At 39.9% G+C, this 20,746-nt stretch overlaps 1 protein-coding gene across 1 annotated transcript; it reads left to right on the top strand.

The window, feature by feature from the left end:
• Window positions 1–5,984: 5,984 nt before the first annotated feature.
• On the top strand, window positions 5,985–19,954 carry LOC139711216 (rRNA methyltransferase 3, mitochondrial-like). The gene is made up of 5 exons (XM_071623134.1): window positions 5,985–6,472; window positions 13,689–14,036; window positions 16,129–16,370; window positions 16,627–16,791; window positions 19,340–19,954. The coding sequence occupies exons 1-5, from the start codon at window positions 5,985–5,987 to the stop codon at window positions 19,855–19,857; spliced, it is 1,761 nt and encodes a 586-aa protein (XP_071479235.1). The 3' UTR covers window positions 19,858–19,954.
• The last annotated feature ends 792 nt before the right edge of the window (window positions 19,955–20,746 follow it).

Here is a 20,746-nt window from a genome sequence, read left to right as displayed (position 1 = left end):
CTTGAAATATTGGCGTTTGTCAGTGCTCGAACTCTGCGCTAGCGCTGGTGGCGTGCGCGACGTGTGTTATCCTCTCTTTGATAATGACGTAGAGGGCTCTCTAACTTTTTACTTCGATGTCATATCTGGGCCCTGGGGGGTGTTTCATAAAGCTGTTCGTAAAGTTACGAACGACTTACGAGCGACTGGTGATCAGTTCTTGTGCTGAATTATGGAAATTCTGATAAGTATAGCACATCAGAACTGATCACCAGTCGCTCGTAAGTTGTTCGTAACTTTACGAACAGCTTTATGAAACACCCCCCTGGCCTGTCTTATAAAACTTGTGATAGAAATAATGATATATCAATAAAGCGCAAAACCTATAGACATATGAGTATATGAATATAAGAACGACCCAAGTCCAATTTCAAAACTTCTGATGTGCTTAATAATAACGAACAATTAAATGAAAAGATGTGTTTTGAGTCGTGATTTAAAGACTGCTACAGTTGGGGATTTCCGGACTTCTAATGGTAAATCATTCCAGAGTTTGGGAGCTGCACAGGCAAATGCTCTGTCTCCCAAAGTTACTTTTGTTTTACGTGTTGGAACCTGTAAAAGAAGAGTGTCCTTAGAACTGCGCAAATCATGAGTATGTCGATGATATTCAAACACTAATAATTCGGATATGTAACTGGGGGCTTGACCGATAAGTGACTTTTAAATACACAATCAACAAAATCTTAAACAATATTCGTTTACGAATCGAAGCCAGTGTAAATCTTTCAGAAGAGGAGTAATCCTTGAAAACCTAGGTTTGTTACAAATAAGCCTTGCACAGGAGTTCTGGACTCGCTGCAGGCGCCCAACTTGAGAATCAGGGAGTCCATATAATAACCCATTACAATAATCCAATTTACTAACAATGCATGCTTGGACAATCATTTTCATACTGTTCTCATCAAAATATTTCCTGATACGTCTAAGGTTATATATCATATGGTATGATGATTTACATACATTTTTGATGTGTGCTTCCATGTTCAGATGCGTGTCAAAACACACTCCAAGATTCCTAACAATGGAAGATGACTTTATGACAGAACTTCCAACCGATATCCCATCAAAAGAAAGTTTAGATATTTGCTTGGATGTGCCAATCAATAACAGTTCAGTCTTACTGTCATTTAGCATGAGTTTGTTTAGCAGCATCCATTCACGTACATAATTGACACATATTTCCATGTGAGTGACGCTTTGCTGCTGAGCAAGTGCGTCAGGTGTGAACGACAAATACATCTGTGTGTCATTGCGTAGCAGTGACAGGATACACCAGGAAACTTATCATACACATTTTTGATCAGATTGCTTGTGTACAAAGTAAAGAACAGAGGGCCCAGCCGAGACCCCTGTGGGACTCCAGAGGGCACTGGGAAAAAAAAATCAGAAACAGTACCATCAATATCGATCTGTTGATATCTATCTGCTAAGTATGACTTGATCCATTTCAGAATAACACCATCAATGCCAAAGCGAGTGTTCAGTGATTCCACTAAGCGAGAATGATCTATGGTGTCGAAAGCACTGCTCAGTTCTAGTAAAAGCAATATGGTTACTTTCTGATTCAAATCAATCAATCACAAATCTCTTGAAAGCTGCAATCAATCGCAACTTGTGATTAATTGATTGCAGTTATACATCTTAATTTCAATCATAACTTTTTTATAAGATGGATTTGCATTCAATTGTGAAGTTGCGATTGATTTGAATCAATCACAAGTCTTTATAAGACGGGGCTGATCAAGACAGTAGTGACCTTGGGCCTAATTTTGGTTCTGGGTTTGATTAAAGCGCTTTTTAACGAGGAAGGGAAGAAGAACAGAACACAAAGAAGTGACCAAACGTGGCCGGCGGAACCGGGGAGGGGGGGGGGGCACACTTCTTGTGCACCACACTGGAATACATAGGTGTCATCCATCACATTCGGCTCCCCCGCCCCACTTTTTTTTTTTTACCCGGAAGTGCGTATGAAAGTGACAATAACAAAAAGGTAGATAGAGATTTTGAAGTACGCGGTAATGTTATGTTTTTGCGCTGAAGACCTTTTTTATGTTTTTTTTTTTTTTGCTTGTCAGCTGAAGAAACCCGGAAGTGGGAGGAGAACCATGAGCTCAAGACCTTTTTTGTTGTTTTTGTTGGCTCATGAAACCCGGAGTGCCCCCCCTCCCACACACACACACACACTTTTGAAAACGCTCCGCCGGCCCTGCCAAAGATAAAAAGGTAGACAGGTAGACTCTCTTGAGACTGTGGTACACATCACGCGTTATGTTAGTATCTTAAAGGGATGGTAGGCCTATAATTTGGGTTGAGATACCCGATTCAGATGTTGACTTTATATTGTGAAATGATAATAGATACAAATCAGAACTATTGAACGTACAATTCAAAGAGAAATAGAAAGGCTATTTGATGAAAATCCGTTTTCAAATGGCTGAGACATCCAAAAAACAAAATAACTAACAAAGTGATCCTAATGAAAGTTGGTACCCTTTATGAGGGAGGGAGACGAGGCAGGATGGGAAAGAACTGACTAGTTCTTGATGAGGCATCTCTCTCTTGAATTGAATGTGATTTTCAATCGAGCACAGGTCACTTTTGATGTTCATTTTATAAACCTTCTCTTATGGGTTTCTATTGCCCTTCTTATACATACATGCATTACATAGGCCTACACACATACTTAACTATGCACTCCACTGAGATGACTGGGTGTGATTAACATAGGCCCTAACCTTAATCGATCACTGTGGATTTCGAAGGATGAATGAAAAAGAGAGGAATGGAGTAGACTGGTGTATTTATTGATGAAATTAACATACGTGTAAATATAGAATATGATCATTTTGTCAAATCATTCCGTGTTATATAGAAATGATATTGTATATCCTTTATTGTCTTCATATGCCTTGGTCAGGTGATATCTACTGCAGCATTCTGTACAATAGTCAGCCAGACAACAATTATGGTGTGGGACCGGTACGTCGGCGACCTTGTTGGCACTATCATTAAAGCCAATTTACAGTGCGCTCACCTACTATACAGAGCACCATTAATAATGCTGACATTTTAACTCAACCACACGATTCGCTATTAGCATAATGATCACTTAGAAGGTCGAACTGAAGAGTTCCGCAAAAACCGATAAGTCCATTTTTGAAGATTTTGAAGTACGGTCTCTGTCATAAAGTACAAAATAATACCTTTTAAATGATATATTGGTCACTACAAAAGGTACATTTTTGAAGTTATAGTCAAAAGAAGCAAAAATTTTCTTATTATTCTCTTATTTTTCTTGACCTTTAATCGCAAATATCTCCATTTGGCAAATATGGACTTATCGCTTTTTGCGAATAAACTCTTCAACTATAATTGGACATCACATGCAAACATTTCAGACTAATTATATTAATGGGAAAAGCGCAGGGTAGAATTTCTAAGTGTCTCGACAGACAGAAAAGCATTTGTCGATTTAGATAGAATAAGTCATGGGTTGGTGAGTAAACTGCAGCACAACCACTCAATCTCCATGGAGAATGCTCTCCTTCCAAAGCACACATTTAAGAAGAAACACACATACACACATTACACACACACCCTTACACACAATAACAAAGACATAAAACCTGGAGTTCAATTAAAAGAAATCAGAGAAAGACTAGATACAACCTATATAGGACCTATACCAAAGGTTATTATAATATTATGCTTAACTCATATTACAAGTAGGCCTATAACTCATAAGGGAAAGCAATTTAGCATATTCATTCAGATTTAATGTCTGATTCAAAGACTACCTTCAGAATATTGTGCAAATATTTGAACTATCAAAACTAGGCTTGGTGTTATTTCCCCAGCTTCCTGACACAACTGTCAATGCACAGCGTCCGTGAGTAAAAGCTACTTTGGTCCGGAAGTTTAGCAGCATCGAGGTTTAATCACATTAGATTGCTTGAAAGCTAAGAAAGTGAGCACGAGTCATTATTGATGATTAGTTGGTATAGAGACACTATTTTGAAGCTAGTAGGCAAATCTCTCTAAGTGACGTGATGAACATCATGCAAAATTGATATGTGTGTATTCCTAGTTGATGAATATCTTGCATCGTAGATGTGATATCTTATTCCACCCATTCAATCAGCAATTATAATAAGCACGACATTATTTTGGACGACTGAGACTTCACATTATAACCAAAACCAAAAACAAAAACATTGTTTCATTCAACATGTCGCTATATAGGTTTTTGTTTCATTTAATGACGTTGTTTTCAATAGATATACAATTAGGGCCCACCTTAGGGGTGCTCATTTAACAACGATTATACTGGGTTAAAACATTACTACTATTCCTTGTGGAGAGACGTAATGTATGTAGTCATATTCATTCCAAGAACCAATTCTAGTTTTGTGAACAGAATTGCTTCAGTACTATGTTTGATTTCAAATGGGGGGAAGCTTTCATATAGTGTCATCTTCAACTACAGTCAAATGAACAGTGTTGCATAGGCCTACACGGCACCGATCTTCTTGTTACAATGTATTACATGTATAGGTAACGTATACCTGAATCTCATATTGAGACATATCATATTCAGGGCTCGACACTAACGGTGGCCCGGTGGCCCGGGGCCACCAAAATTGAAAGTCGGGCCACCAAATTTCAAAAAAGGGCGAATTTGGTGGCCCGCCTCGGGCCACCAAAATTTTTTGAAAAGTACGTCAATTAATTCGTAACTTTTTGCGCCGGAAATTAGCAGTTATATTTGTTTAAAGGTGATGAAAAGGACTAAGTGAGTGCCTGAGAGTGAGTGTTGCGAGTTTGTTAAGGTTTATTTATGAGTAGATGTATGTCCAACTTCCAATTCTTACTATGACTGGATAAAACTTAGATATTTGACTCATTAAAAAAAACCAGGACTTTTAATGTTTTTTATTGTTTTTTCGGGGCCACCAAATTTTTCTCTAGGGCCACCAAAAATTTAAAATTGAGGATTTCGGTGGCCCCATCGGGCCACCAAACAAAAAAGTTAGTGTCGAGCCCTGTCATATTGATGAGTATCATCCGGATGTAAATAAATACTTATTGACGGATGACATGATTTGTATTTGTGATCATCTATGCATCAGTAATAACGTGACGTCACTAAATATGATGAAGAACAAGTGTCAGCAGAGCAATCATTGACACAGATAATGATCAATGGACTGTGGTACGATCATCAGATAATGGACTCGGCCTAATTTGGGTTCTTACAAGCGAGGTGTCTCTCCGAGCGAGGAAATCATGACATCCAATATTATTAATTCATATACGATATCAGTGGTATCGTATGGACAGAGGCGTGCAGCACTCACCGCTCGTATTGTCAATCTCTTTCCTTCCTCTCACCCCTCCTCTCTTTCTCTCTCTCTCTCCCTCTCTCTTCCTGTTTTCCTCTCTCAGCTTGGTCATGTTTTCACATCTGCGCAAGATTACCAATGCGGCTGATTTTGTGAAGCACATCACGCAGACACGCAGATAATCTTTGCATCCACATAATCTGATAGGAAAGAGCTAAGTGCCATCTCACGCGTGGACATCGAGCGCTTGATATTTGCTCTGGTGGCAATGAATATAATGATGCCAAGTTGATAAAGTCGTCACTTTCGGCACTGTTATGGATTGGCCGTGGTGTGTCACACCACTTGCAGTTTTATTAGCTTACGATCAGCTGCAGTATTACATTTTGATTCTTCTAACTGATGGAAAATCAGGACATGTGCAATCAGCATTCTTCAGAAGAGACCCGTTCCAAACAAATAGCCCATTAGCATGAGTGAAGGAAATCATTAGCTTAAACACTACAAAAGTGTCAGCGAAGTCATTACCAGCACCGAATAATACAGAAACTGTTTGACTGATTCAAGGCTATTGAGTCGTTTGCTTTAGTTCAAGGGAGGATGGCTGACATGAATTCACATCATGAAGAGAGGATGATGTTACGACATGAGAAAATCAACGAAAGTTTTCATCACATAGACGATACCACTGACGAAGCAGTCAATCTGACATACTATGTTCTCGTGCTTTTCCTTGGCTTGCCAGGCAATGTCATTGTTCTCTGGGTGTACGGCAAGAGGAAACGGAAGACGAGCACGGATGTACTGATCGTCGCACAGGGTGTCATTGACTTGGTGGCCTGCATCTTTACTCCTGCCTTCATTGTTCGCAGTGCCTTCTCTGAGCTCAACACAACCTGGTTGTGTCGCCTGTCTGGTATTACTGAAGAGACTTGTGCTTTCACCACCCTTTTTCTGACCGTTGCAATCAGTGTGGACAGATTCATGGCAGTTTGTCGGCCATTAAGGCGACGAATAACACCTCGTCTGTCCTATGTCATCATCTGCTTCTGCATCTTCATTGCTCTTGGTGTGAACATACCGCCCACGTATTTTCTGTCGGCCGAAGTACATGGACCGGGCCCAAGGATTCTTTGTCTATCTCTAGCTACTTCCAGCTTTGATCTTGCTTATTCCATTGCACAAACCTTCATATTTATCGTTGCTTTGTCGACAAGTGCGGCGCTTTATACCAGCATCTATATCTTTCTACGCAGGAGATCAAAGACATCTTCAAAGCTAACCCGACCCGCCACAGTAAGTTCTACTAACATTCAACCCTTTCAGTCTACAGTCGTTGTAGAGCCAAATCTTGATAATGCGCAGACACCACGAAATAGTTGTGAAGAAAATAGATCGACAGCATGGCAGTACTGCAAGAGAGGAACATCGACTCCAATATTGGCAGAGCCTGAACTGATCTCCCAAAGTTTTCACACAGAGGTAGTAGAGATAAATCAGATGGAAGACACTGAATCGCGTCCCATTCAACAGCCAAAAGAAGACTACAACAACCGGAGGGGAGACAGGGATCGCCTCGCACACAATATCTCGTCACTGGAATCAACATCTCGTTCCATGATGGCTAAACAAGATCAACCTCGTGAAGAAAGAAAGAACAAGTTTGAACGAAGCCAGAAGACGACTAGGATGCTACTCATCATTACTGTATACTTCTTCCTCACTTGGATGCCTCATATTACTCTCTCTGTTTTACCAACAAACGTAATCTCTATGATCACCAGAAATCGTTCATTGCAAACAGCTATCAGCATACTCAACTCCCTTCGCCTCACCAATCACGTCATTAACGTCTTCGTCTATTTCGCTGTTAATGATACCTTCAGGAGCACGCTCCGGGATGGATGTATCCAGTGGAGAAGATAACTCTGGTTATACTGTGCAGAGAATACCGTATAATGAAGTGACACGTCCCATCTCATGTATCACAAATAGCATGTCGCAGAAAAAGAGTTTATGTATAATGGTTGTTAATCCATCCATAGCAAACAACATAAAAGAATTGAGGAGAGAAAAAAATGTTTTAGTTTACAATGTATGTAAGTAGTCGGAGCAGTATACATAATATGTATGGCAAAGGTAATATTTATGTCAGTGTATGTGGAAGCCATTATAAATGCTATAAGTCGAGAAAATATTCACTTATCATGAATGTGGACATAATACGTTCAACCAAAAGGTCTAACGAACCGATTTTTTCCAATAAAAATTGCATTAATTCGCAGATGAAATAAACACAGAATAAATCATGATTACAGTGTGCTGATGTGAATATAGCCTCACAAGACTTGCCATTGATATTGATGAAGAACAGATTGAACAAAAGTTTGCCTGTTTGGTTGTTTCATTGTGCATTCGCACTGTGACTTATTTAATGAATTTTCAATCGGGGGTATTAAAAACAGGACAAAACGAGAAATGGAATCTTCAGGGAAGCCAAATTTCGGCAAACTGTACAATACTCTGTATGGGACCATGGAGTGTTTCAAATTGAGAACATGATACACTTTGATACATTTATTGTAATGTACGTGCTTTCCACTGTGACCCATCAGTGTGTGTTTGACGATACTATTGTAATATATTGATGATATTGTTGAGAATGTCAATTTCTGTATACCGTTATACGTGCTTGAATGTCGTGGTGCTCACAATTAGGACTGTCAGAGGAAGAAAAAAAGGAAATGGTGAGGAAAAGTTATAATAAAAGATACACAACATTATAGTTGATATAAAGAATTATTATCATTACTATATGATTTTACTTAAAAGTCCAGTTTACTTTTGGGAGCAGTGATTTTAAAAATGTTCATGATATCACATAAATTTGATGCATATGTGTAATCATCCTACCATATACAATTTTCGCAATAAAGCCTAAAATATAAGGAGATATCAGTATTTTTCTCAATAAACCGTAACTGTAGACGGTTTAGTCTGCAAACATCCTTATTATATAAACTATTGATCACATTTTGTGTATTTAACAATACTTAGCATCGAGTATACAGATTCAAATCTTTACAGTGGTTGTTTCTATCCCTAACTCACATTTTAGAACTATTTTAAAGCACCAATGCAGTGTTTTTGTTTCATCTGCAAATATATGACTTTAATGCTATGGTAACATTTTCAACAGCTCCGCGATGAAGATCTGCATCAACACTATCATTGCAGATTAATGCTTCCCCAAGGATTTTGCTGAATGTTGAACCCATGGGATCCTCAATCTTATGATTACAATGTATATTAGTATGCTTTTAGAAATGTTTGTTTTAGAACACAACAATGTGTTGTGATTTTCAAACTTTACCCTCAAACTTACACTATTTCTACCATATAAAGAAGTACATTACTCCTAAGTAAAATAACATGTCACTGCATGTGGTTCAGACCTACATTACTTGAAATTATATAGTCAGTCATCAAGTGTCCCAAAAGTCGAATCATTTGAATTAAAAAAAAAAATTGCGGCAATAATTCATTAAGAATGAAATAAAATATTACTTATTCATGATCTGACCTATGTAATGCAGATCTCAAGTCTCACACCTCTGCAACCCCTCACGCTCACCCGCCAAGATAGGCCTAGCTATCATTTTTCTCACGCCTCACAGAGGGAGAGAGAGAGAGAGAGAGAGAGAGAGAGAGAGAGAGATGGAGAGAGAGGGAGAGAGAAAATAGGGCAGGTTGGAGAGATCATTAATCGACCCTGCATGGATGAGAAGCCCGATGCTGAGTCGACTGCCGAAAACTTTTTCTTGACTTATACGCTTGATGGCTATACGATGGCTGTATCTTAAAGTCATTTTTTTCTTTCTTGTTAAATAACCCAAAGTGGTATCATTATAATCTGCCATTTATTTATACTAAGTCATGCCAGATATACATTTTAGACTCATTCATCCTTCACCTAAATTTGGGCAAAAATTCGCAAAATGATATCTTGCAGCATCTTCTATAACAAATAGATGAGAATTCAAACAAGTAAAAATTAATCATAAGACTATAGTTTGCGCCAAATTGCACAATTTTATTTCTCATTCCACAATATAAAAAATTCAATGGGGGGGGGGGGTGGGGGGGGGGGGTGGGGGGGGGGGAGACAATCCGGTCCACCCCTTCCCCCGCCCCTTCTATTACTTCTCTAAATCACATTTTCTCACTCGATCCCAGCGACTTTTAAACAAACTCGTCATCTCTGCATGGTATAGTGTAGAGTCTAATCAAATAAAAATGTTCTTGCTGGTGTCAGGCTGTCCCGTGCATTTGTCTTGACTGTGTTTCATTTGGTTCTCATCATGTAAAGTTGATATAAATTTACTTTTCGTACATTTTGAAATTTGTCTCGTATACTGTTTATCAATCCGCACAAAATGAGAAACTATAATACACAATAACATGCAGATAATTCATAATGACCATACGTCACTTGCGATATACGAACTTGAGTCTGGCCAACAAAATGAAGAGCAATAATGATAAGGGGTACAATAATCTTTTGTCTCTCGTAGAAAATCGTGAAGAAAATCGTAGTAAGTTCTATACGATTTTCTTCGCAAGACAAAAGATTATTGTTCCCTACATTATTTTTATGTCATATAAAAGTTCAAAGATAGTCCATGAGCAGTAGTTGTTATTATAGCAGATATAGGTCCTAGGTTTTCAACAAATCATATCATTAGACTTCGTTATTTTCTTCCCTTTCCCCCAACCATGATATCCAGTGACGGATCCAGAGGGGGGTGCAACCGACGCACGTCCCCCTTTTTTTCCCGTTAAAAACAAAAGAAATAAAAAGGAAAAAATGAAATGAAACCCGGAAGTGGCACCGGAAAATATTAGTTGCGCCCCCCCCCCCCCCCCTTTACAGAATTCCTGGATCCGCCCCTGATACCACTCACCCTCTTTCTTTCTCTCCTTACAATATACTCCAGTGAGAGAAGGGCCTCAACACATGCATTTTATACGCATTTATTATCACTTAAACACTCAGACTCATGCACTCTTTTTTTTTGGGGGGGGGGGGGAGTTCGGGTGTAATCTGATTACAAAGAACAAAGACTTCCACCAGTGAAGGGGAACTTTAAAGAGAATGTTCCTATATTCCCATAATGATTTGTGTCAGCTTGGTTGTTGGACCTTATAAATGTCTGTCTAGCAGTATATAGGCCTACATTATCTCAGAGTTATATAGGCAGACTCGTTAAAAGTCGTATATGTTAAAAGACATTATAGGCGACGGACCGTCTTGAAGTAAATCTTCGAGACGGTGATCTTCACTTGAATATAATATCTTGAGTCGTTGATTTCATGCTGTGTGTAAGCATTTTTGCGTGCAAAAAGAGGCTATTCTCCCGACAATCAGGTAGGGCCTATACTCCTGTCACCAATAAAAAGTAAGCGTAATGAATTGCATTCATTTACGTCGTATCCACTGACCTCTACAAATAAGCTTATCATATAGAGATCAGTCAGTGAGGTCAGATGTTTTCTATAGTGATGATATAGGTCCCTATTGTGGCTTCGATGAGGAAATGCCACATACAGGATAAGAAAAAAAAAATAAAGTCAAAAGCTGAAATGTCAGAGTCAAAAAGGCCAGAGGATCATATTACAGGGAGTAGCCATTAAAATAATGAAGTGATATTTATAATCAATTCTCATGACCATGATGACTTACCACCACTGATATTTGCATAACCTTTTATTACGTCTGATCGCCTCGCATACTGCGACAAATTGTTAAACAGTATAGGGAGAAAGATTTGCGGTGACACAATGTGTAGTCCTTAACCGGATCGTTGTTTGGCAGAAGAAGAGCCTAGAAAGGGGAGAATTGAAGATGGAAGCGACATACATTATGAAGGAGGGCAAAAAGTGAAGAGTGGGAGACAGTAATGGGCTAGAAGTTGAAGTTGCACTAGTGGAAAGGAACAGAGAGTGGTAAGGAAGAATAGAGTGAGAATGTACGGACATCGTGGAAAGAGGAAGATGAAATAAGGGAAGAGGAAGAGGGAGGAGTTGAATGTTGGAAAATCATGGAGATAGGAGAGAGAAGTGAAGATTCATGAAACCAAGAGAAGAACGAAGTTGGCGAAGAATGTGGACTATGGAATGCGGAATCAATGGAGACAAAAGGACGAATAATCCCGCGCACTATAATTATAGCCCGCCCCTTCTCGGGTCACGCTTCACTTCTGACGAAGGACAGTCAACGTGCCCGAAACGTCAAGTTCCTCGGTTCTCCTATAGTTATTCTTATAACTAGATATCTTGCTCTACCTTCACTAGCACCTTTTACTCAGTATTTCATTTCTCTTTCCTCTCTCTCCTACACTTTTGTCTGTTTCTCATACGCTACTTATATTTTCTTTTCTGTTCTGTTCTCTTCTTTTCCTATTTTTTTCATTTTATTTCTTCCTTCCATACAACCCAACGGTCCTTTTCAGGACCACTTGTATTTAATGATTTATTGTTTTCTTCACAGGTTATTTCTCTTGCCTTCTCCCCTCAGGACTACACTTTAACCTTATTTTTATCTCTCATTTTGCATTTCTCCCACAGGAACCTTTTCAGGATTTAACTGTCATCAATTTTCCTCTCCATTTTTTTTTCTCCCCTCTGCAGCCTATTTGTAGGATCCACCCAAGCCCCCTCTCTTTTACTTCTTGAATTTCAAATTTTCTTTTTCTTCTTCTTTTCTTTGTTTTCTCCCCCCCCCCCTCTCTTTCCCTTCTCTCAACATAGTCTCATCTCCTCGACTTACCTTTCCTTCGCGGGATTATTCGTCCTTTCTCCATTGATTCCTCATTCTATGGACATAGTCCACATTCTTCGCCGACTTTGTTCTTCTCTTGGTTTCATGAATCTTCACTTCTCTCTCCTATCTCCATGATTTTCCAACATTCAACTCCTCCCTCTTCCTCTTCCCTTCTATTTCATCTTTCTTTTTCCAACGATGTCCAAACATCTTACTTGATTCTCACTCTATTCTTCCTTACCACTCTCTCTGTTCCTTTCTCTGCCGTCTCCACTAGTGCAACTTCAACTTCTTGCCCATTACTGTCTCCCACTCTTCACTTTTTGCCCTCCTTACAACCCCGTATGTCGCTTCCCTCTTCAATTATCCCCTTTCATAGGCTCTTCTTCTGCCAAACAACGATCCGGTTATACACATGGTGTCACCGCAAATCTCTCTCCCTCAATTACTTCACCATGCAAACCTTCAAACAACACATATTAAAAAAGTACTTTGTATATAATCTCCCATATTTATTACTGTATGATACGTTGTGTTACGTTACATAGGATAACCCACCACGGTCCCATCGGTGTTTTAGCGGGCGTTATCTAGGTTTATGTTTGCAATATAGGCCGCCATGACTCTCTATAGACTCTTTTTGCACAGGGCCTACTTCTCATTTTCTCCAAAACGTAAAAGAAGAAGAAGAAGAAGAAGAAGAAGAAGAAGAAGAAGAAGAAGAAGAAGAAGAAAAAGAAAAAGAAGAAGAAAAGATCAGAAAAGAGGGGGACTTAAATTTTGCTTCAATAGAACTAAAATAGGCCTATTGTTCACGTGAATGAATGAAAAAATGAAATGAATGAATGAATTTATTCATTATCCAAATGCAATAATATTGGACAAATATGGAATATCACATCTGCACTTTTAACCTCTCTTTGTGCACCATTTAGGCCTAGTCAAATAAAATGTGCACAAAGTTTACGACAGGAAATAAACGTTGCACACACAGAGACAAAATCGGAGAAAAGTGGGAGAGTTAGGGACCAACTCCAACCGGATTTTTTTTCCGGTTGAAATCACAAAATTCCGGTTGGAAGCTCCCAACCAGAGTTTTTATGCAACGGATTTTACGTTCTTAGGTTAGCAACCTTAAAAATTCAGGTTGGGCAAATCCCAACATGAATTTTTGAAGGTTGCTAAAAATGTTTTATGCAATGGGACCGCTGGTTATTTTCGTACGGGTTTAATTTTCGCGAATTTCGCATTTATTGAAGGGATAGTGTACTTAGTACTTGCAGCAGCCGCCGCGCGATGTCATAGCACTGCGAAAATAACATATCGCGAAAATATCCGTTCCCTCCTAATACGCGAAAATATCTGTACATGTACCGGTACATGCGAAAAGAACAGCAGAACATGGCCGCGCACAGTCTGTTCACCACGTGGTGGTGTAAACTCTATCCACGTACACGGCTTCTGTTTAAAATCTCCAATAGGACGCGGATGAAGACATCTCAGCTCCATACTAATCCTCCCTCATTCTCGAGGATAAAGAGGGGAATAACACCACGTAAAACAAAAACACCTCGGTTTCGAGAGACTGAGAATACCTCGCCATCGTCATTCACTCCGTCAGCGGCTTCCGCCGGCTGTGAGATTGATGCGACCCCTAGAGTTTCCCGGCAGAAGTCACGTAGTGACCCGTACCACGTAAATCCAGCTGCGGACAGCAACTGCCTACCGACCGCTGAAAGAACTTCCTATAAGTATAACAGCCGTGCATCACCCAAGAGAGACAATGTTCCAAGTTATGAAAAGGCCAGACCAGACGATAAACGACTAGGGTAATTATAATCACAAAACAAAGTATGGTTTTGTGTTGTTTGTGTCGTGTGGTATGACCCACATTTTTATATTCAGTGGTGGATCCAGTGCAGAGGGGGCGCACTGCTGCGTTGGGCTTGCGTCCGCTCATTATTTTGTTAAAACAAAAGAAATTTAAAAAAAATGTGGGGGGGGGGGGTGTGCCCCCTCTTTGATTTTGTATTGTAAAGGCGCCCCTTTACAGAATCCCTTGATGAGTGGATCCACCCCTGCTTGTGCTACCGTACTAACTTTTTAAATGCATCTTTACATCAAGATAATCTAAATTTACACTGTCACTGGATTTTAATTTTAATCACAAGCGTGTGTGAAGTCTTGTCTGTGAATCCCAAAGTGAATGATGAACTTGCCTCATTCCTCAGCCGCTCAGATTCTTGTCAGCTTAATGAATTATAAAATGGGTTCAAGAATGTAGCCAATAGGAAGCGCTGAAATGAGTCACGTGTGCTTTGGTTATTCTAGTCCCATTGCACTGCGTGTTAAATCCTATTGCCGATCATCTGTGCGCACGGCGGCTCCTTTGAATTGCATGCATACGCGCTGTCAATCCTGTAAACAACTTCTAGTTCGGGCTGCTGGCCGGCCGGCCTTTCCGATCCCTTGGGTATTTACAATGTAGTGCAACATGCACTGGGCTTCGCCTCGTGCATGTTTCACAATTGTAAATACCCTCGAGTGCGCTATACGCCTCCACTAACGCACTCTATCCTGTGCATCATTTGTATTTAACGATAAACAACAAACAGACAAATATGCACGGTACGATGTACTCTGTATACTGTGTAGTCTCTTGTAGAGTTTGTGCACAATTAACTAGCACAACGTACCTGTTGCTGTACAGCAAGTCGTGATGATGTGGCGGTGTGGTTGGCCTAATCAGGGAGGGGCTCACCTTTCAAGCTTAATGGACAATGAGTTAATGGCGATATGGTACAGTGGACTCCAGTTATTATAATGATGTCCTTGGGACCGGCAGTTTTCTTTCGTTACCGTACATCAAAATTTCGTTATAACTGAACAAATAAACAATAAAAAAACAAAGAGCCAATAATTTTGCGACCTGGATTCTTATTTCAATGTAACCGGAATTTGTTATAACCGTGTTTGTTATAACACGAGTGCATTGTACTGTAATCAAAGATCCTTCATAGGTCCTACATAGTGTAGGATCTTTGCTGTAGTGTGAATCCCTGAGAAGTTAACCCAACCAGACACCATGCTTTGCACTGCATTATGCCTAGATTGATAAATCTGCCTCTTGTTTGATGACATCTTGTTATTAAACTGCAAGGTGACAAGATTCTTACAGTCTACAATCTGTTCATCTTATTGAAAGAAGCAGAGCTAACCAGGGCCCCATAAAAGGTGGTAGGAAAGCAACTCTTGCTGGAATGGCAACTTCCAATAACAACAGCCAATCAGGAAGCTGGATTCTTGTCATTGCCATGACAATTGCTATTCCAGCAAGAGTTGCTATCATGTCAACTTTTTATGAAATGGGGCCCAGAACGAAGAAGAATTAAGAAGAAAAAGAAGAAGAAGAAAAAAAAAGAAGGTCGGTAATACGGTTGGCTCCTCTGAGGGGCAGATTTATCGGTCTACATCATATCGCACCGGGGGATGGGTGTATAGCAACAGGGCTGTGTAGGTCTTACAGTTGCTGGGAAGCAGCTTAGCCCATACATAGCCGAGTCCATATGACATACACAACACCTAAGAGCATGACAACCAACACTGCAATGCCAATATTAAGACAACCAAGGTTTTATTGCTTGTTTTTTTCTCCAAGCTTTATTAGTTTGACCATGCCACACACGCTTCTTCATCCCTGAACTCAAAGGAAGGATTCAGGGGTGGATCTAGGAATTCTGTGAAATGGAGGTGCTTTTACAAATTTTATGGGGGCGGGGGTGCCCCCCCCCCATTTTTTTCTTGTTATTTCTTTTTGTTTCAACAAAAAATAAAGAGGGGGCGTGCGCCCAGTGCACCCCCCTCTGGATCCACCACTGGAATTTCTTCCTTGAAATCACACTCGGTATCATTTCTCTGCAGGCGGGCAGTGATGCTGGCCAAGTCTCGGAAGTTCAGGGAACAGAAGAAAAAAGTCATCCTTGAGGGAAAGCGACTCATTTCTGATGCCCTTGCTGCAGGTGCCAAGGCAGAGACCATCTTCTTCAGTCAGGTGTCTGCCATCGAGGGACTTCCACTCTCAGGGTCAAAGGTCAACCTATTAAAGGTCTCTTACAAAGACATCGCATTATGGTCTGAATTGGGCACACCACAGGGGATTATTGGTGAGTTTTAATGAACAGTATCCCAGTTTAATTGTGGAGACTACAGGGTACCAGCAGCTAGTGTTACACTCTTATATTTGTCAAATTTTGTATCAGCCTATTTTACATCAGTTGTCTATGATCAATCGAGATGATTACAACAAATTAAGTTCTTTTTCGCATTGTCTTGAAGTATTGTGAAGAAGTGACATGCAAATTTCTTGTTGCAAAAGTTGCTGGTTATTTTACTTAACGTGTGTGATCCTTCTTTACACAGGGATATTTCATCAACCAAACTATGATCACCTGTGTCTGGATGGTCAGCATGAAGAGAAACTGCCTCTAGTCCTCATTTGTGATAACGTCAGGGACCCTGGTAATCTTGGGACAATCATTCGCTCTGCAGCGGCTGCAGCTTGCATCAAAGTCTTGCTAACAAAAGGTGACTAGTAACCTTCACAAGATTACCTGAATTCTATATTTGTTGGTTTTTCATTTATGCTCATATCAATCCTTGTAGTCTGTCTGGGGAAAATATTTGCACTGGAAGTTTGCTGCTGATTCATTGGTGTTGTATTTTACTCTTCATCCTTGCACTGTGGTAGACAACAGAAACCCATTCTCATTGGCTTTCTTAGCTTTTGCCAGCAACTTTAGTGAGGAGAGATTCCCTCCCCCTCCCAATCTCCCCAGTCCCATCATTTTTTTCCCTTTTTTCCAGAGCTCATACAGGCCCATTTCTGTTCTCACTGTCCTTTGGGAAAGTGGTCTTACCAAGGCAATAATCTAAGACCATCTAGCAGGTCATTTTGATTGGGTTGTCACCACAGTAAAGGTGCTTAGTCATAAAAGGTGGGGCTAAGAATTGGAACAGACCACAGAAGACTAGGTTAACAAGTATTGGTACACGGTTATATTGTCTTTATGTAGTATATATATATACCCATTATTAATTTCCTGTCTCACCTTGAAGGTGCGCGAGTGCTTGGGTTAAAAACCTGCATGATCTCTATTGACTGTTTATCTCATAAATGTTTTAGTGTTACATCATGCATTGAGATTAGTATCAGGTGTAGAATTGTGATATTGAAGGTGAGTAACAATATAAAGCTTCTGTAGAACAGATTTGCTCAAGACTAAGAATACAAATTGGTAGAAAAGTGACTGAGGATAGCCCGAATTAAAAGAGTAAGAAAGCCAGTGAGAAATGAGCGTCTGTGGGTAAACAGTAACACTTTATAACCTCTGAGCAGCTTTTCCTATTGGCACGTCGTAAAACTGAATGTTCATTCACCCAGCTTTGCCTAATCTTCTTGATCTTAATCATATCATGATTAATTTTTCACAGAACTGTAGACCTGAATTGCTTTATCAGTTCTAAAGATAGTCTGTAGGTCGTGGGGGGGGGGGGGGGGGGAGTGTCACCAAACACCGACAAAAATGCATAGCAAGCTAAATCTGGACAGGGGTTTAAATTCTGGGAGGAGCAGGCTTCTTGAACCTTGTAATTGATACGTTAAGTTTCACCATCTACAGTTATAGGAAGATATTTTGATTCTGTGGTACTGTAAAAGTGGAAATTTTCGCGGTGTTGAAATTTTTGCGCATTTCACGCAATCAGAAAATAGCGCGAAAATAAAAGCATGCGAATATTTTTGCTTGCCATATGTTCCTGTGCGTGACGTCTTGATTCCGCGGAATTAAAAACACACGAAATTCTTCTGACCCGGCCAAGCGCGAAAAATTAGTCGCGCAAAAATATCCACTTTTACAGTAATTGAAAAAGGCTGTTCAATTAGCCTGGGAAGGGATGGTTTGAAAGATTTGTGAGTAGACATTAGACAAAGACTTCTGTGTGTCCAACCAAATCATATGGAACAAACTGTTATGCCAAAAGACTGCAAAACTGTGATTTTGATTAGGCATAGCTTCTTGGTAAGTTCTGTGATATTGTAAGCTTGACATTGACAAATTAAAATTGTATAAGGTGAGGTGGTAATAGATAAAGTAAAGTTGTATAGAAGGAGGTGGTAATTTTTAGAGTTGATTTTTTACCGACGCTTCTTTAACCCTAAAAAGACCAGGGGGGGTTGAATCACCCCCCCCCCTCGACATTTTTCGCGACTTCTCCGCCGCGCGAAATTTTTTGACCGCGCCGTTCGCTGACTTTTTACTTTCAAGTCTCGCACATCTTTTGACACCATTTTCGCGAAAATCGTGCATACCGTTATGACGCTGCATAACGTCTTATACATGCCTGTCAGATCGAAAATGGCTCAAAAACGTGATTTTGTGTATAAAGTCTATGCAAATGGAGTTTTCTCTTCATATTCATAATGATCTGATTATTTTCACTTTTATAGGCTGAATCTAATTAATTTTAGCATAATTATGCTTGATATAGGTTCTGTTATAAATTTTGTGGAAAAAAATGATAAAACAAAAGGTCGAAAAAACAAAGAAATATATAAGAAATTCATAAAACAATAAAATACATAAGAAATTTATTTTGATACCAAATTTTTTTTTCAAGTACACTGTTAGGAATGCTACTATACTAAGAATGTTTTCACCAAAAATTAGGATTCTAGGAGCTTTAATTTCTGATTTAGAGCAAAATGTATGATTTTATGCATATATTAGCATAATTAATTATTTTGACGAAAATTTCCATTTCTTTTTGTATAACTTGGTAGATTACGCCACAGGTAATGCGTGTGTCAAATTTCATGGCGATTGCGCGATCGACGGCTGAGATCTCGGGGGGGGGGGGGGGGGGGGGGGGGGGGGTTGAATCAACCCCTCCCCGGCCACAGAACACCCAAAAAAGCCCGGCCTGGTTAGGGTTAATACAAGGAAAAGTGGTGATCATATTATGTATTCCTGTATTTTATCCATGAGGATAGGATTCAATTCGTTCCCACCTTATTTCTAGGAGTTCCTGTTGAGAAAGTGATATAACATTACATGTATTGTCTTTTCATGGCTAGGGTGTGTGGATGTCTGGGAGCCAAAGGTACTTCGCTCTGGAGCTGGTGCACATTTCAGAATCCCAATCGTCTCAAGCATCCCATGGAGCAGTCTTCCAAACTACTTGACACCAGACACCAGAGTTCACATTGCAAACTGCTACAGGCATGATTCAAACACTGCAGACAGTAATGGTCCATCAAATCAAACCTACACAGGACACTGGAGGAAGGATGAACCTCCATGTAGCCATGACAACAACCATGACAGGTGGCCACAAAGCAGTGATGGAGATCTTGGGCCTGGATTGAGAATTGCTCCTTATTTTGACGTGAACTGGGCAGTGGGAAGCAGTGCCCTGGTCATAGGTGGTGAGACACAAGGTCTCAGTTTAGAGGCAAGAGAATTGTGTGAGAAGAGTGGTGGAAAGATGGTGTATGTTCCCATGTCTCTTGGTGTAGATAGCCTGAATGCTGCTATGGCATCAAGCGTCATGTTATTTGAAGCAAAGAGGCAATTGGTAACATCTATTTTGTAGATAATGCTATGATGTAGGTCAGTAATTCAACATTCATTGTACATGCACTTTGTAGAGCAATATCCAATGTTTTAAGCTCTCCTTAATGCAATCAGGAGTGGATACAGGAATTCTATAAAGGGGGAGGCACGTACCCCCTCCATTTTTGCTTTTTATGCCTCTGCCACAAAGTGGTGCTGGAGGCAGTATGTTTTCAGGTTGTCCGTCCGTCCGTACGTACACTGTATATCCGTACATCTGTCCGCTTTCGTTTACACGATAACTTGAGTAATATTAACTGGAATTTTACCAAATTTGGTCCAAGTATAAAGTATGATGGGGCAATTACTTGCTTAGACTTTGGGTGAAATTGGCCAAAGGCCAAAGGTCAAGGTCAAATCATGAAATTGTATTTGTTTACGCGATAACTCAAGACTGGATAGAGCAAATTTCACCAAACTTTGTCGGAGGATGATGTATGATGGGACAATTACTTGATTAGTTTTATAGTGAAATCGGACAGAGGTCAAAGGTCAAAGATCAAGGTCAAATCCTAAAATTTATCTGTTTACGTGATAACTCAAAACTGGATGAAGCAGCTTTCACCAAACTTGGTCCAAGGATGATGTATAATGGGGCAATTAGTTGAGTAGATTTTAGTGATATTGGCAAGAGGTCAAAGGTCAAAAGGTCAAGGTCAAATGCTAAAAATGTTGCTATTTCCCCCATATCTATGCAATGCCCAAAGGTATTTTCTTGAAACTTAGTGTAGACATGTACTACTGCGTAAAGTTTCTCCAGAAAGAGTTTCATGTCATAAGGTCAAAGGTCAAAAGGTCAAAGGTTAGGTGAAAAGGTTGCAATATCACTTTTCTCGCAAATGGTTCGGTGTATCTTCATGGAACTTTGT

Source organism: Diadema antillarum, unplaced genomic scaffold, assembly GCF_040938485.1.
Source record: "Diadema antillarum isolate AM-2024a unplaced genomic scaffold, OU_Dant_1.0 seq00001626_RagTag, whole genome shotgun sequence".
NCBI classification, from domain to species: Eukaryota; Metazoa; Echinodermata; class Echinoidea; order Diadematoida; family Diadematidae; genus Diadema; species Diadema antillarum.
The sequence above is the reverse complement of the archived record's forward strand: the minus strand, read 5'-3'. Positions and strand labels throughout refer to the sequence as shown.